General features: G+C 37.0%; 1 protein-coding gene across 1 annotated transcript; it reads right to left on the bottom strand.

Moving 5' to 3' along the window:
* Nucleotides 1-825: 825 nt before the first annotated feature.
* Nucleotides 826-18,367, bottom strand: LOC104454617 (structural maintenance of chromosomes protein 5). Its single transcript, XM_010069520.3, is given in 31 exon segments — nt 826-1,216; nt 1,344-1,447; nt 1,772-1,844; nt 1,929-2,016; nt 2,094-2,142; nt 3,318-3,372; nt 3,471-3,570; nt 4,879-4,956; nt 5,034-5,150; nt 5,286-5,389; nt 5,941-6,013; nt 8,098-8,175; nt 8,341-8,465; nt 8,560-8,623; nt 8,820-8,965; nt 9,053-9,218; nt 9,353-9,451; nt 9,626-9,754; nt 11,460-11,525; nt 11,614-11,758; nt 11,854-11,975; nt 12,055-12,210; nt 12,317-12,428; nt 14,267-14,412; nt 14,483-14,587; nt 14,683-14,832; nt 16,342-16,388; nt 16,391-16,414; nt 16,898-17,051; nt 17,205-17,382; nt 18,168-18,367. Coding segments are annotated over 31 exon segments (3,147 nt in total). The 5' UTR covers nt 18,206-18,367; the 3' UTR covers nt 826-1,160.
* Nucleotides 18,368-19,174: the final 807 nt, after the last annotated feature.

The following is a 19,174-nucleotide window of genomic DNA, read 5'->3' on the forward strand; positions in this document are numbered from 1 at the left end:
GCTATTTTTTTCTTTAAGTTTAACAATTAAATCCAATGTAGGTCAATCACCGACCAACCACCGGTAACTAGATATGACAGTTTGAGGTGACATGAACTTTAGGTTTAGGCTACTAGCAATGCCGCTTGGGTCATGCGAATTAGACGACGCCGCCTACCATCACTACCTCAAGTGGTGCCCACGTACCTCAAGCAGTAGTTATTGGGGACGTGCAAACCCTAAACAACGAAGGCCATTATTAAAGAAGCCCGACTCTTGAGCAACGGATTGGAGAAAACGAGCAATTGTGATGAATAGGGAAAAAGATAAATAGTGATGGACTAACGGTGGACTTACATTTTCAAAATGCTAAAAGTCTAAAATAGATCCCTATCTACATTGGACTTTCAATATTTAAAATTAAAAAATGCCAACATTTGGCCGGAGTCTCAAAAATACTTGCCAAATGCTTTGTATTTTTCCCAAAACCCCTTGCAAAAGCCGAACCAAATGGGAACTTGGTAATCCTTGTAGACTTCCATCCGGTCTGGACTACATGATGGAGCCATAGTACAGGCCAAAGCAGCATGGGGAAAACTTTGACATCATCTTGACTTAGCTGCACAAAATTACAATGCTTTCATCTTTTATGATAGTGCCGAACCAGATGTTTCAGCTTGGACCGTAACAAGAGCAGTAACCAACTTTACAAAAAGGTTGTGATCAGCGATGGATAAAAACACGGCGCAATTTGAAGGAAATATTGCAATGTTTTCCCATTAACCCTTAAATTTGATACGATCATCAACATAAGTCTTGACCGCTTCAAACGGAGCTCAGTGCGAAGGACAAACCAAAATCATTTACTATTCAGATTAGTTAACGATGCCATGTCATTCAAATACAATTTATACAAAGAACAGAGTGCAGCAATAATTTGTCATCAACAGCATCCCATGAGCACCAGGGGCATTACTGACATTTTAAATAATATGGTGCTCCTAAATCCAGATGCGACCTTATTTTTAATATACAAGAACTAAGGAAACTCTAATGACCAGCACCAAAACTTAGGCATATTCGACACAAAACCGAAATGGAGGCAGGGCAATGTTTCGCATCACACTACCAAATGTTTTTGCATCCGTGCAAAAAACATTGTAGAGAGATTAATATCAGCATCAACGTTTGCCAACCAAGCCTGTGATTGAACGCCAAGACTCACCGCTGCTCCACACTGCATCAATACAATATAATAAGTAGAGCTTAAACGTTACTTTATAGGTAAAAATGAGAACAAGAGAGCACAAATATTAAACAAAAGGCAAACTAAACATTCTGATAAACAAATGGTAGTGCATGACCTTTTGAAGGCTGCTCTATCCAAGGCCCATTCATTATATTCAGGATGCTACATGCTTCGCTGTATTCCAAATCCGATAGCAACTTCGGAGTAAGAAGAAAACACCTGCACCATATGTTTAGAACAAATTATTTTATTCCTCTCCCTCTGTGACGAAACCAAATAGAATTGTTTTCTTTCCTGGCAAGGAAATTCACTAATCTTTCATAAGTACAGGCTATCAAACCAAATAGCATTGTCTGTTTAATCTTGAACTGAAAAAATCTGAATATTAAAGATTTCAAACATTCTTACTATGCTGGATACATGCTCAAAATTGGGAACCATACATTCTCTATATTGGGGAAGAACGGAATTAACACTGTACGTCTAGGCTTTTCCTAATAAATAGAAGTGGAAGTTATCTGCATCACTTGTAGGTTTGCTTACTGGGGTGTATTGGGTTGACTGGCGGATCTGACTAATTGGTGAAACATCTTTCTTTCATTGATAGGATCCATTCCTGGAAGAACCAAAAGAAATCAGAGAAAAGGTTCCTAGGTATTATTCAAGTCAACAGCTCAAAAGTACCAAGTGGCAGCAAAACCTTGATTTATCTCATCAACCACCCTAAATGGGCAGTTAGTCAGGTCTTGAAGGGAAACAAGATAAAGAATAGTTGATACGGAGCGTTCCTGTAAATCAAAAATATGTTAACCCCTCCTGTCATCCTTTAAGCAATGAAAAGTTAAATCTTTAGACAAGCAAGTACCCCTCCAGACTGGTGGTGAGCGCTAAGAACTTGAAGTTGTCCAGCTTGCCTGATTCACCACACGAGGATTAAGATAAGAATAAGCAATGGAACCATTACATAATAATACCAACAAACAGTGACTTAGAAAAGTACTCCATGTAAAGCAGAAGGATACATCGGCTCTATGGCAAGACTGAATAATAGTGCATTGCATATAGAAACTGCAAGACAAGTGCTTAACCTGAAACAGTTTCTTCTTCGGTAACCCATGATTGTAACATATTTCAGGGTATGGAAAGACTAAAATATAGCCAAAAAATCATGTAAGAGTGACCAATGCTTTATTTTTGAGTTAAATCGTATCCTTCCAAACTTTGACTACATAAACCTTATGCGAAAACCCGACAAATTACCCATGAAGAAAAATATGGTAATTCTGCTTCCACATTCTATTGATCTCATAAAATCTACTCTGTTTCAAGAATCCCACTTAAAGCAAAAAAAAACAATTAGCTCTCATTTGTTGACCAATTGATGGCCAGAACACCTAACATCCTTTGAACTACCAAATTCATTAAAATGGTTATCACAATCCTCCTCCAAAGGTCTTCATAGAGAGATTTGACAATGGTAGCATAGACTGATCAAGTTGACAATACACACATTAATAGTTATATCAATTCCTTTTCTTGATGTAACCCCAAACCTGTAATAGGTAGTTAACTGAATAGGAATGATTTCGGATAAGTTTGATAGTCCAAAAGCTTAAACTATTAAATAAAGTAGATTACATGCATAAAAAGCTTATTAAACTCGAAAGACAAGCAACATGGGATACTTTAACACCCCTTCTTACACGCATACAAGACTGACCAACACATGCAACTGAAAAAAACACACAAGCAAAATAGACCCGAGGCAGCGTCAACATGCTAGAAAGTCCAATCCAAAACCATAAACTATTAAATGGAGGGAAAGTACGTGCACATATAATGCTCTATAAATCCTGTAGAGAAACAATGTGAAATAGTGAAATAAATTATAAGCCGTCAACCGATCATAAAAGCAACTTGTGCCAAAATGGTTTTCAAGTCAGGCACATGCTGCTTCACATTGATCTTGATAATTGCCTCAATAAAGAATCCTCTTGTACATAGGCAATAAGTTCTTCAAAAGTCAGTTTAACATGAAGCGAAGTTGAACAAACTTAATAGAAATTACAGCAAGCTCAAGTCCATTTACCTGAATTTCACTTTTATAAGTATTCCATATTGATCAAAGTCCGAGCCATGCTCATCTGGTCAATACCATTGACTAAGTGAGTATGTATTCAGTCCAGCAAATAACAAAAAAAAGAAAAGGAAAAAAAAAATATCATTAGAATCATATACACACCCAATGAAACCTCCCCTGCAACAGCCATCTCTTGGAAATTACGACTAAAAGTTTCATTAATCCGACTCACAATATTTCTCAAGGTAGGCAGCCAATATTCCTGCAGATAGTTTCACATCAGAACTTCTACAAAGAAAATGAACTCATGAGGATGCTGGTAGGAGCAATCCTGTACACGTGCATCTTGGACAAAACCAGATGATAACAGCACAAACCAGAAAACAAAATTAGAAAAACCAAACAACAGTTACATGTAATGACAAAAGAAAAGGAAAGAAAAACAACACCAATACAATTGAAAAAATTATCATAATAAGTAGCAGTTAAATGCACGAAACAATGTTGCACTTGTCTCTAGTCTTGATGACTAAATGCTCTCAACACTTGTGACCATTCCCAAAAATTTATCTAGGTGTATATGGCAAAATGCCAAAAGCTTGAGCCCTCCACCTAGTAGTAGCACTTTCAGTTTGCTATTGGCAATATATTATATAAACATACAAAATACCAGGAGACAAAGTTCATGGTGAAAATGGAGCTCTCTCTCTCCTTTCTTTATTTTCATTGTATAATCCAGAAGAGCCTGAAGGATCCACACTCCAATATTTTAATCCATTTTTTTGTATCCATAATTTTCTTCGCCAGCATCACTGGAACCAAACAGTGAATAGCTCCTCACTGGAATTCCATTCCCTGAAGGAAAATCTATCAAATCAAACAAACTGTTTTCAATATGATTTCTACTTTGGATCATGAAACTAAAAGACTTGACCCACCATTGCTTCTCTTTTCAAGTAAACTAGGTTTTCACCCAAAACTACATTAAGTGAAGACTGTAAACAGTAATTGCACAATTTACAGAGACATCCCCAATAGCATAGGCATCATCAGAACACAATATTATCCATTATATATAACAAAGTCAATCGGTTCAGGCTTTCAATTTACCCTATCAAATGACTTATTACGGCCAAAAATTTTCCTTTCATATGTTAATGCACCCAACAAAGCGAGTAATTGCAAAAACTTAAGATGGCAAATCCTATAGTGATATATACGACAACTGGGTCAAGTTTTAGCACTAATGAGAAAAGATCATTGCATTTGAGCCACGTTGCCTTAGTAGTAAATGTCACAATACAGTACCAGGACCTTATTTTACATGAAACCTCCTAGACGCATAACTGAATGGAAAACAACAATTTCTAGCAAGATCATGCTCATATTTGGCAAACAAATCTACTCATCATATATGTCAACTTGTATGTTCAGATAAAATTGTAGAGGCCCATTCATATGTAGTGAAGATAAATGTGTATACAGGCATGCTACATAGTAAGAATTTCAGCTTTGAGACTAGTAGTTAACCCATCCAAAAACAACTTCAAGCGACAACTAAAGCCCTCACCTTGAGGGCATTTATTTCTGTTAAACATCTCGTCAGTTCTCTTTTATCAGCTTCATGTTTCCTTGCAATTGCCTCAATCTGTGAATTAAGTGTAGTTAAGGCAAAAGAAGCATATGTTTGATAGTAATGAAACAGCAAGAAAGAGCAAGAGTTACCTGGCGCCGACGATCCTCGTACTCTGCCAATATATTGGGGTTTAGAAAGAGAATTGAATTCGCTTGAGAAATATTATCTTGTATAGCAGCCTCTAGTTCCTCAACAGTAGTTGGCATCTGCACACAAATCCGTGTACACTCTCAGGCAAATACACCAACATTGCGAAGTGAACTGCATAGTAAATCTAAACCTAAAATGATAGCTTAAGCATTTGGGTGAAATTATAAAAAATAAATGAAGCAAGCACCAACCTCAAGGAATGCCTTTTCAAGTTCTGGAGTAATCATTGTGATTGATTCTGCCTGCTGCTTGGCAGCAGCTAGCTACCGCCTATGATCTTCTACCTCCTTCCTACCTGATGATAAAGCAAATTGCAAGTTTGTCGGAGGTAAGCACATTTAAACTTCAATTGAAATTCTCATCCAACAATTAAACAGCTACAGAATCCTTGCAAATGAAAGTTTCTGCTGAAATCCTGGAAGCCTGGATTAGAATGATTGGTCAAGGTAAACAGAGCCACTTGCAAAACATGGTCACCATCTTGCATTAGTGTTGATCCATATCTACGTGAAGTTAAAAAATTCTTTCTCAAGATTTCCAGTTACTTATTTAAAATTAAATTAACAGAATACCTTAAATATCTATCTTTCATTTACATCCCCAAGATATTAAGATAGTATGAAACCTTCCATGATCTCTTTAAAATTTTACAAGTTTGTCTTGTATATGTTGTATATAATCCGTTTAATTAGTTTCTGACATCTTCTCAAGATAGCATCACTACATGTCGTTAATACCCTTTCATGCTTAACTCCCATGTAGTGTGCAGGTCTACTACTAGTATGACGAGGGAAAATATATGAAAAAGCACTTCAATCAAAAGGAATAAAATCACAGAACACTCACAATACTCAAGGTGTAGTGATGCTTGCAGCGCAAACTTCTCATGCTCCTTGAGATTGATTTCCATTTCTCTAATCTAAACAAATAGAACAGGAAATATCAAGAAGTAAGATCTAAGATGACATTAGCCCAAAAAAGCTATACATAACAGATTAAAGATGATATTAGCAAAAATATGATCCATGGTATACAAGCCAAAAAGATATAGAAAAGAAACTCCTTGAGAGGTGAGACTTGAAAGCCAAAGATGGAAGAGACACAGTAGTTATGGGAGCTTGAAATATACTAGGAGTCTTCTAAAGATGAAAAGCAAAACCAACACTATTGAATCACTTCATTTAAGGTCATCCTTTATTCCTCCCTTGAGCATGCAAAATGACTACTGTGAAAATGCACACGAAAAACTAAAAACTTGACTAGTAACCTGCTAAGTTTTCCTACAAGAATTTAAACAGATCCATGCAATGGCAATCCTCTCCTTTAATTTATAAACAAAAATGTTTCCCTTCATGGAACTTGTTTATTACAATTACATGAGAAATATTCCAGAGCAATACCCAATTAAAACAAAAGTGAAAAAACATCGATTGGCACAACACTTCCTTTTTTTGTTAAAAGTATCAGTGGCTGCAACACTATGAGATGGAAAATCAGTGGAAGAACTCAATAATCGTCTAAAGGTGATAGTGATTAAGGTTGAAACTCTGATCCTTCAAGCTATCTTTTATTGCTGTGTTGTGTCTCCAGCAAGCCACACTCCAAGAATTCTTGGGAAGATGAGACACAATGGAAGAATTTCAACACTGAAACAATTGAATAATGGTTCACAGCATACCCAAGAAAGATTGCCTAAGTTGAGAAAAAACCTCTGGTATTGTTAAGACAAATTACATTGGAAAAATAATTTATGAGTGGATTCACCAGATGCTTTGCACAAACAACACTAGTCTACTGAGATAAGCTTCCACTTCCTGAGACAATGAGGAGATTTTATCCCAAGTCCTTCCAGCAGAAGGAGATCTCAAGTGGCATATTCAAAAGCCAAACAGCCTAAGCAGCAAAGAGGCTCTAGGGATAGCTAAGAAGTTTCTGATAGCTAGGTACTAAGAATTAACGGGAAAAAATCCACTCTTTCGAGAGATTCAGCTTATCTTCCCCACAGCCTCTAATCATAGCATTAGAAAGGGACAAAAAGAAAGAACAAACAGAATATTGTTCCCAATGATAAAGACAGGACACCAATTAACAGAGGGTGAAACAAGAAGGGAAATGAGAATCATGAGGGGTATTGACACGAGAAATGTCATTGAGCATTTTACTCCATAACCATTACCAACATCAAATTGATGGATTAAAGTATCCCGGCCTTTTCCAATGTGTGTCCATATGCCAAGACCAGACTGGCAAGACACTTTCAGAATCCTCAATGAACTTAGATGCAGAAGAGGAATGAAGGTAGGAATAAAGAATGAAGCTGCATACGAAAGACAGAAAACCCAACCCAAAAAAGGGAAAAAAGAAAATTCATATCTTTGACCGCTAGAGCCACCTTAGAGATAATTTGAGAAGGATGCTAGTCTGATGTATCAGAAAAATGATGAAATATACTTGGATAAATATGGCCATAGGTTACAATGAGTCATATGAGATTGAAGTGAAATATATATCCTCCGACTTGATATATCTTCAAATGATTAATAAGACAAACCCTGCAACTGATAAAGATCAATACCTAGTAACTTCTAATACACCATGAAGAACAACTCTACAAAAAAGCAAATAGATCACAGAAAGAAACGAAACAAAAAATAGCTAATGATCAAGATAAGTGGGATACACTTAAGCTCGTTCAAAATAACTAATGCAACATGCCATATGACAGACTATAGACATTTTCTTTGGCAGCAAGGAAACAAAATTCAACGGATAAAGTAGGAGTAGAAGACACAAAGGAATGGCAATAAGGTCATTGATATGAAACTCCAGATAAATGTCCTAGCGTTACTATTCTTAAATCATCATACAGGATTTGACTGCGGTCTCTCTAGCTTTATTTCCATTTTTATTCCCCGTCATTCACAGAGTGTGAAAGAATATTATGGATTTTTCATAGGTAAACAAAAGAAACGATACATAATATAGCTATTGCATTGTAAGTACCTTTGCGTCAAACTCAATAGAAGCCATATGTTTATGGGCAAAACTTCTTTTGTAAGAAAAAGCCTCACCAAGTAATTCCTGCAAAGTGCAAACAGCAAATTAAGAATCTGACAATCCTGAGAACAGGCTACATATCAATGTTTTGAGGAAATTCTGGCACAAAACAGAAACAAAATATATTGCAGAGGTAATGTTCAAAAGGCAAAAGAAGCACAGAGCTGGAGCCTAAAGACCACTCTAGACCTTCACACGAAGTGCATATTTGTATCGCTCAGCATTAAATGCAGCAGCCTGCTCAGCAAGCTTTTCCACAATAGTATCCAGGTCATCCTCCTCCTGCAGAGAAGCCAACTTCTTTTTCCTTTGATCTGAAATTAGTTAATGAACAACCATCAAGATCATGAGCCAAACAAATAACGACGAGATATCCTCTTAAATAAGGATTTGTTAATTTGAACTTACCAACACGATTTACCATTTCTTGCTTCTTTCTATTGTGATGATTGATAGTATTGACTATCTCCTCCTACAAGATATTAGCAGTACATAGTCTGTCATTAATGGGTCACAAATAATGTCCACCATCAAGTCTATCTGAAATCAGCACCCATATATCAAAAACCACTCCAATTAAGGAAACAGTGGCACTTTTTGTAAAAATAACATGTCAATGACAAAAACAAACATATAATGGAAGTTCCATATCTTATATTTCAGCATACCCGTTGCTTGCGAAGCTTCGAAGCTTCATCCTCTATCTGTCTTATGTCAGACTGGAGTGGTCTCAGACTCTCTTCTAAATCACTAATTCGATCTTCCAGGTCCTTTTTTCTGGATCGCAGCCTTTCTATTTCCCCAGCATCAGAACCTAAGCAAATCGTATGGAGACAAAATTTAGCCAACACAATCCAACTAAGATAAGATATTGATCTATGAAGGTCTCTAGGATACATACTACACAAGAGAAGACGCGAGCGATCAACTGGCTCCACACTCCCTGAAACATGATTACCATATCTAGACCTTGACCATCTATAGTGATTATCTGGAGTCCAAAAATCCAGAACTCCCAACTTTGAAACGTCATCTGCCTTCTGATCAGTTTCTGCTGTTCCAATGTACTGATGGACCAAGAACACAGCAGTTAGGCCAAATAAAAGGGTAATGTCCAATACTTAAAATTAACTAACTCCCTGCTATTGAGTTTCTTTTCTTCATATTCCAAAACTGACTGCTGTGGAAGGCTTAAGCATACCGAGTATTCCAAACCAAATTGGCTGATCATAACCTCCTTGACAGCATCGGGAGCATCAAAGACTTGGTCAAGCCGGGAATAGATGCCAAGTGCATGCAACTGCCAAACATTCACAACCACCGTGAATAAAAGGAATTTCAATGACCTCAACCCCACCCCCACCCTTTTTTTTCCAAAAAAAGAAAGAACCAGAAAAGGAAAAGGAAAAAAAAAAGATACAGAGAGAAAGGAATTTCAGATTTCTCAACATTAAACTGGCCTGTCAGTTCGTACCTTCTCTGGAATGTGAAGGGGTTCTTTTTGATGACCACTTTTACCCACATAATTCAATACAGGAACATCAAATGGCCGGAGATTTTTTACAAGGAAGTCTCGATCCCCAGAATCTTGAGTTATGAAAGACTGAAATCAAGTAAGTAAATTATCCAATGGGTTGAGAAATTATCACTGATTGAAGAGAAATTACCCAATGTAGTGATGAATAACATGATATATAATTAGGTAATGACCGTATGGAAATGCAGGGACAGTGATAAATGCATTTGTGCAGAAGAAATAATTATAAATTGGGTGCAGAAGAATTACTATAGAAAAGAATGTGTGCTGAAGGAACAACACTGCAGTATATCTAACATTGTAAAAAGTAACCAACTGCAATAAAACGTTGTTAAATTAAATAAACAAAAGTCTCAAATCCATGCCCCAATTAACAATTCTTACTCATTATCCTAGGAAAGCTATACTGTGCGCCATTCTATAGCAGCAATACTCCAAATTTGCTATCTGAGAAAAGGATACAATTGTCGAATTCTTGGACCTGCTAATATGCCTCCAGCTCAAAACTTGCAAGGAAATACACAACTCATTACCTATTGTGTAACCTGGGGCATAATTGTCAAGACAATCCATGTGGACTTGTGGATATCTTCACTCCTATATGAAAAAGTCTAGGATTTCCATATTGATGGAGTTTAAAAAATATACTCTAGCCACCCGAGGGCATAACTTAGCATCTCCTTATTCCTGTCCCTTGCTGATTCTAGACTACCCCCTAGATAGAGAGAATGCATCAACCTGACAGCTAGATTTGCAGTCAAAATAGAAATCCATCCTTGATATGAAGCAGTAGCTTCAATAAAGGCTTCCTGATGCCAACAGGCTCATGGCAAGTGTATGCAATCAAATGGTGCAAAGAACAATTGACTACTTTTCTCATGCAGATTTTCACACTATCCAAGCAACTACTGTGTATAATAGGAGTTTATGGACCACAAGAATAAAATATTACTTTCTAGTTGAATAAAAGGATCGAAGAAGGCCAAAATTTGGAGATAATAAGTTAGAAATGAGGATCACATTCCATTTAACGGATAAAAAACTAGACTTTGGACATTGAGCTCTCTCAACGACTTAAAAATATAACATTTCCATGGCCTAGCAACAAGACAGCTATGCTACTACCTCAATTTACCAGGTGTCAATTATGTTCATCAAAGCTTCAAGTGGAACTTAATGCAGGTTTCTTTGATGTGCTAATGACATAATCTGGCTCATAATATTTTTCATATCACAAGTAAATCATCTGATAACTAGAGACCTCAGGCCCACCAAATACATCTCCACAATTCAACTAGAAATAAGCATTCCACTGAAAAAGTCTAGATTTCATATTCAAGCCAGCTTGGTTCTTGAGAAAGGCAAGTCACCAGCCCTTTCAAGTGCCTCACCATCACATTCTTCAGATAGGCCAGTATACAGAGGCCAGACATTTAGACTGTACCGCAGTAAAGGAGGACCATGTAAATCAGCCAAAGAAAAGATAACATCTACCAGGTACTATGCAAGTAGACACTGGAACACAAGGGCCAAACTTTGCAATGGTTTGAGACACCATGAATATTTGATAACAGAAAGCATTTGCTTTAGCAACAGAAGCTAGTCAATAAATCTCCCAAACTTGCTAAACTCTGCTAAGCAAAAACTGTTACCAGGAATGATGACCTAGAAATGAAAACCTACTAGACAAGAATATAATCAAGACTAGCCCAGGGTGGAAAAGAACAAAATGTCACAAAATAACTTCAAATGATACATTCATCACATTTACCTTCCACATGTAATAAGGGATGTGGCCTTCTAGGTAACTAGCATGGGCCCTGTCCGAAACATTGACCTGATTTTACAGTGTAATAGAGTTAACAGTCAATTGAAGGCAATAATTGTTAGAAGCCAAGATTGAATTAACAGAATTACTTGAGCACCTCAAGTAGCACAGGACCATACACCTCCTTATTCAATGCAGATCGATGTTCTTGCAACCATTGATAAGCTTCATATATCTTCTCAGTTCCAGAATTTTTTAGAGCATATAGAAGTTTGCTCTTTGTACTCTCCATATCCTTTAACCTACAAAAGACGCAAGTGAAATATCAACATTTTTCCCAATTTAAATAGGGGGTAAAATAGCAATCTTTGACAAATTAAGTGCATGACCATTACACCTGTCTGTACAGTGCAACAATGACGTTTTAAGCTGAACCAAGCTTCTTTCTTGCTCTGACTTTCGTTGCCTCATGTTCCTCTCAGAATCCTCCATTTCTAGGATAGAAGCACGTAACTTGCTCTGACAAGAGACAAACAAAGTATCAAGACTTAAATAATAATTTACAGGCATACAATTTAAGTAATAAGTTATGGCATACAATTTCAGCTGTTGGTGGCTCATATGAACTCAAATTTTCAAGTTCTGATTCGGCAGCAGTGAGTTCCTCTTTTGCTCTTAAGATTCTTTGCTGCCGGGATGCTTCTTGCTTCCTCAAATCCTGGATTTCCCTGTACTTTCCCTGTGCTTGCACCTCCTAAAAGCATGAAAACAAAGTCAGCAATAATTGAGAATTTTCAACTAAAAAAGTGTCAATCACTAGAAATTCCTCAGAGTAAGGAATACAAATATAGCCAATATACCAATTGGGTTTCCTTCTCCATAATTTCCATGCGTCTCTTGGCATTGTCACTTATGAGACTGCCAACTTTTTTACATTTAGCTTCCAGTGCCACTTTATCCTTCTTCTGCTTCCTGTAACCAGTTCATACATCAGCCACCAATTAAGATTCCAAAACAGGGGAAACAACCCAACAAAGCAGGAGTTCAGTTTAAACTTAAATGTTCGACAAAAGAATAATTTGAACTTAACTCTAACTGCTGGCAAAGGGAAGACATCGAGCTGCTATCCCTCCAAAAAAAAAATATATATATATATATATATATATTTGGAGGGAGAGAAACTTTAGGTTATTTTCCAGTCTAGAACCTCATTTCTTTGATGTAAAGGAAAGATGGTTACACATTTTGAGTAGTTTGTTAGACTTTGTAGACTCTCTCTATGTTACTTTTCTAGAAGGGTGGTACCCCCTCGATATCTTTCTTAAATTAAATTCTTTATTATCCTAAAAAGAAAGACAAAAAGATTCTTTGGCCCATACTCTCACTTCAAATATCAAAATCAATCATTGACAAAATAAATGGAGCAATCACATAATGGAAGTCAATCTTCCTCAGCTGAAAACAGCTGAGAATCTCAGTGGAAAGACTAATAAATATATACTGTTCGATAAAATCCCAAGTTATCATCATGCAAAAGTTTGCAATCAACATGAGCCATGAAACTACAAAATGAGAATGAAAGTGACATGCATACATACGCCAGTATCTTCTAACTTGATTATATCTTAATCAATTTGCACTTGGGATCAAGCACAGTAACTAGAAAAATCAGTTTGATTCACATAACATCGGAAATACTATAAAGAAAGAAAAAAAATGCTTGAAGGCATACCACCACAAGACCCTACCATCATATAACACATCTACAACAGCTAACCATAGCATATCTCATTCTGATTTCTGTAGTGTGACTTTAGCATACTAACATTATGAAATGTCATCAACACTACAATTTGCATATTTTTGTGACCCATAGTTCTCCATAATAATGATCTAGAATTTTTGAAGAAAATAGATTACGGGCTGAGAAGGAGACAAAGATCATCTCTTGCAGGCAAACATTTTGGAACAAAGATCTCATAGATAGACCAACTACTAAAGATATCCAGAAATAACGAGGATGATGTTGCAGAAGCCCAGTGACATCTCAAAGCACACAATCAACTACTACAATTGCCTAGTACAAAAGCAAAAGTGGCTCCATGGTAATGTCCAACCTGGAAATATATACTAATACTAGGACATTATGCAAGCTTAAGGGAAAATAATACAGGACAGCAATAAAACTATTGATACTTGATATGATTGGGAGGTGAAACACCAACAGGTGCACAAAATGAGTAGCAACCGTGAGAATGACTACTTAGATGTGCTGGATTTCGAGAAAAGAGAAAAGACTGGATTAGGAATGAATCTTTTCAAGGAAAAGTAGGTGTCAACCTACTAATGATAAGATAAGAGAAGCTCGTTTTAGATGGTTCAGTCCCATGAAATGAAGACCTCCCAATCTTCCACAAATGATATGATTATCAGATGGAGCTTGGAGTAAAATAAAAAAAAAAATATATATGTAAAATACAACAATAAGGAAATATATAGAGCACTTGGATCTTTCAGCAGACTATACACAGAGTTGAGTTACTTGGCGCAAAAGGATTCACATAACCGACTCCACCTAATGGCATAATGCTTCTGTTGCTAGTTGCTACAAGTATACGCAACTTCCTACACACATGTAACATCAACCGAGGCTTTTCTAACCTAAGTAGGACTAGTTACTTGGATCCTCTATTTCATTGCACAACCTTCCATTCAGCAAAAACAGACATATATACAGATAAAATAATAGTACAATATAACATCTGCTACATCAATTAGGCATTAGCACACTCACAGATCAAGTTACATACTCAATGGGCTCTTTGAAATCATTTAAAGTCTTTGCAGCTTCATTTAATTTGCTCTTTGCATCATTTTCCAGCTCTTTAGCCTTCATATATTCAGCTTTTTTCATGTCATACTTAAGCCATGGCAACTTCTTCTTCATCAACTCAGCCTGCAAATGATCAACAAAAGTATGTAAATATAGCAAATGCGAACAATATCAACAACAAATGGAGACAAACCTTTTCTAGCAGTGCTTCCCTTCTTCGTACACGCTTAACATCTTTCTCTTGTTCAGCATTAAGGGCCTTCAACTGATCCAGTGTTTCTCCATTTCTCTCAACAGACTAAAACAAGTGGAAGAATTCGGGGAAGTTTAGTTATTTCTGAAACTTCTCACATCATTGACAGGAGGGAGAAAGAGACTAAATATAAAACGGACCCGCTCGATAATCTTCAAGTCATGACTCTTCTGAATAAGAGCGTCATGCTGGATAGGAAGCTGAGGATCGCCAACAGCCTTCTCCGTCTCTTTCAGAAGTTGCACAGGAGTTAACTTGGCAAATTCACAGACCCTGTCTTGCGGCAGAAACTACACAACCAACAGCCATGCACCAAAGCAAAAAGGATGGAGTAAACCATCCAAGAAAAGAAATAAGTTGATTATGAAGATCAAATTCACCAACAAAAGACAATAAAAAGAGCAACATAACGAAAAAGAACATAAAAAGGAGGAAGTTAAAAGAACAAAGCACAAGCCAACATTTCAAATTTCTCGAACAAACAATTAACCAATTTAGATGTAGAAGAAGAACTGCATGCATTAAATTAGAGAACAATAAAATTATGGTCCCTCAATAAAAATAGACATAAATTTGCATTTTTAACAATATCTGCTGTGCAAGTTTTACAGGAGCACATAAACAGCAGTCTTCCCGAAAATAGAACACAGCCAGAAAATAGTAATATCATGAAGGAAGGACAGGTTGGCTGCAAGGATAGTTACACCAAAAAAAAAAGGCAATACTCATAATTCTAGCTTCAAAGAAATTATAATAATCATCAGAATTTATATTCAAGAAAGGATTTTCTTCATCATACAAAGAATGCAAAGAGATAGCCAAACGATCACAATGTCTAAAAGGACAAGCGGTTGGCTTCAAGGATGTTTACACAAAAAGACGAGCAAGATTGGTAAATCTAGTTCAAAGAACTTATACTAAGCATCGGACTCTCACATTGCTTGTCCATGGGATTTTAATAGGCCTTCTATTCACATAGCCTCCTTCCACCTATCAACTTAAGCTTGGGGGCTAAACTTCCTAACATGGTATACAAGCCAAGTTCACCCCGCATTTATTTGTGTGCGAGGCTCTCTGTTCATCAATTTTACATGCAGTTCACAGTCTGGTTTGCACGTGGCAAGGAGTGTCAAAGCATCTCACATCGCTTGTCTATGGAGTTTCAATAAACCCTATATTTCTATGGAACCCTCCACCAATCAGCTTGATCTTTTGAGTTGGAATTTCTTAACATTGTTCAATATAAAAATTTCATTCAGCATGCCAAAAAATGATAAGAGTTAGAAATATGATAGCCACATTATGATATCTTAAGACTAAAATCAATTTGGCTTCAAGGACATTTATGCAGAATCAAGCTAGACTGCAAGTTTCTCTTCAACAAATTTGTAGAAAGCATCAAAATTCGTTTTCAAGATAGTGAGTTTGATTTTTTGTGCCAACAGAGGTCACAAGACCGCTTGCTATGTAACAATATTTTAAGGGCAAACCTGAAACTTCTCTTTCATCACCTATACTGTGGCACAACTGGCTTCAAAGAATAGGACCTTTGAAAGCTCAGATTAGAAACTAAGATGCTTAAGCACTTTATTCTTAGATGTGAGATTACTATCAAGTTAGGAAAGATTACTTGTCTCCCTTTTATAATTTCCCTTCATCTTGTAATTCATCATGCATACACCATGTTTAGTTGTTTTTTCTATCTCCATTCCACAAAATGATCTAATTACATATAATAAAAAAAGCAAAAGAATATTAGTCCGAACATAGAGCACCCTAAATGCTGAAACCAAACTTACTTGAGTTAAATTGTTGACTTGAATGTTGAATCTTTGAGTAACGGCAGTATCTCTTTCTTGGGCACCACTTTGCCTGAAACACAGGCATGTATCAGTAAGTAGAGTCTCTCACGCCCCTCCACCCAACTCAAAGAAAAGGGAAACTCAATAGAAAAATTTGAAACATTGCCTTTTGCATCCTGGGAGAGAAAGCGAAAAATCTCCTTTCTAGAAACTCAATTGCAATCAAATTATAAAACTTTCAAATGCAAATTCTACTCAAATTGAAAAGAGGATTACATTTGAAGCAACAGTACTAGAGAAAGTGCTGCGAACCAGCGACAGTATATCTACTAAGCATTGCCAACAAAAATTGTCTGATAACAACCAAAATGGGTGACAACACTCAGTCTCCTAATGTCAATTTCCTACACCAAAAATATATTTCAAAAGATAATAGCATTGGGAATTCTAGTTGCTGTCTACTTGTCACAGGCCTCCATATCTCAATTAAGCACAATCATTGGGAAACAAAGTGCTAAATGTTGAATGCAGTGTTAAGCATTAGATGTCTTACCATTAAACAACCATTCAGAATTTTTCTGAGTACTTATTTTTCGTGTGATGACTATATGCTCCTCCTCCGTGTCCCCTCTCAAGGAAATTTTAATGTATCCATTTTCCTCCCCGCGCTTCACATATGCTCCAACACTTGTTGCTCTTCCAAGTAGCTGCAAGTAACATAATTCTATACAGATTATAGATACACTTGAGCATGGTGCACCTGCACACACGCACTCACGCACACACAGAGACAGTCGCACGCATAGACACACACAATATTTAACAAGCTAAAAAGTGAACAAGTTCCAAAGATAACTAACCGAAGGGTCGCCACCAAGACCTAGAGCAATGGCACATACAATAGAACTCTTCCCAGAACCATTTGGACCAATCACAAGGTTCAATCTCGAGCATGGTTTGCATTTCAAGTAATCAAAAGTCATAAAATTATGAAGTTCAATCTCAACTATATTCCCGGGCAAGTAATCATCTTCTCCCCTGAAAGAAAAGTTCAAGAACACAATTAACTCTCCAGAACTATAGAATGCAACATCAATTAGGAAATGTTAGATAGCGAATAAAGGCGTCATTCGGTGTGTGAAAGAGGACGAAGATTAGTAGAAGGTCTTCATTCACATGATCAATTCCAATCATGCATCCGGTCAGTAGACAAAGCTTAGCTCTATCTAAGAAATTTGGCCTGGCCATATGACAAGAAGCTTGCTTGGGTTCGGTCTACACACCAGACATCCCTCAAGATAAGCCTACGTCCCACTTGGCCAATGTTAATTGTTCTCTACACAGGAGGATGTGCATCCGAGCCTTACCATCCATATCGTTTCTTTACTTGAGGTCAAGTCACCTATTCAATCCACCAGCTTAATCTTCAATAGAACCGCCTACTCGTCCACCCAATTAACCGATCGAATCATCTACACTCCTCACTTTCAAACTCTCTGCTTTCGGACCATATATCCAGCCGAGGACATCACACCAAACATAATTTCGTCAGTTAGAAAACATCAGTCGACCGCTTTCGACTTCCTTCTTAAAAACACTAATGCGATATTGATTTCGTAGAAAATCATCTTCAAGTACCGTGAAATTAGCATCAATTTCTTCGGCTGATCCTGCTATCGCCAACAAAGAAAGGGAAAAGAAAGAAAGGCTCCATTCCTGGTTCTCGCGGCGGGCAATTCTTGAAGGACGGGGTCTCGTAGGAAGATGGAATGAACACAAAGAAAGCTCCAGGGAGAGAGGAGCGAGGGGATGAGAATGCGGACCTGACGATCTTGGGGCGCTTCGCGGGAGGCTCCGCCATTGGTCGCTTCGCCGGCGTTGAAGCAAAAAGCTCGGACCTTTGAGAGGATGCGATTGCGGATCAAGCCATGGCGACGGGCGGAGCTTTAGGGTTTCGCGGAGCACATCCGCAGCGAGGTCGGAGAGAAAGAGCAGGAGGAATTGGCGCGAAAGGAGTGAGAGGTCTTGTTCGCCACAGCTTTGTAAGTAAAGGAGTGTGATGTGACGAAGGAAAGGAGAAAGATGCAATTACAAAATCGTCCCTATATTATTGGACGATTTCAGTTTTGGCCTGTGTAAATATTATTTTTATGTAATTTAGTCCCCTACTCATATCTGGCTACATGTAAAAAGACCAGGTTCGATTTATAAGGGTGCACAATCTGATCGTGCACACTTATAAATATAAAAATAGTAACAGTTTATTTTAACTTTTTTCAGAAACTTTTTTTCATATACGTAGGCGCCGCATATTAATTGCTAATAATGGCTCGGTATATTTCATCTATCTATAGACGTGGAAGTTGAATTTCACCCTTGAATTGTTGTCATAGATAAATGGAGAACTAAATATGTGAGAAATATAGATCAAGGATCCAAACTAAGTAGTACCAGCACGAGTTTTATAATTTCCCCAAAGAAAGCCTCTTGTTATCCAATGTTTCTATACTCTTTCGGCACAAAAAAAATCACTAATTATTCAATGAATTAATATATAAAATGAAGTAATAGACTGTAATCAGCCATTTGGAAAAAGCTCTGATAATGTATATAATTACACTTAACGCTATTCAATAGTTATTTACATTCCACGATAATTAGCACATCTTATTGGTTTAATTTTGATTTTGTTTGCCTTTTTGAATTCAAAGGAAAATCTTCTAGACTGATAGGCTTCTGATAATATGTAATTAGTGGCATCTCCTCCTCCTCTGAAGTCTCTCTTTGCAAACATAATGCATGCTTATAGGTGATCTTATAGTTAATTTGT

The sequence above is a fragment of the Eucalyptus grandis genome, chromosome 7 (genome assembly GCF_016545825.1).
Source record: "Eucalyptus grandis isolate ANBG69807.140 chromosome 7, ASM1654582v1, whole genome shotgun sequence".
In the NCBI taxonomy this organism is placed as follows: Eukaryota; Viridiplantae; Streptophyta; class Magnoliopsida; order Myrtales; family Myrtaceae; genus Eucalyptus; species Eucalyptus grandis.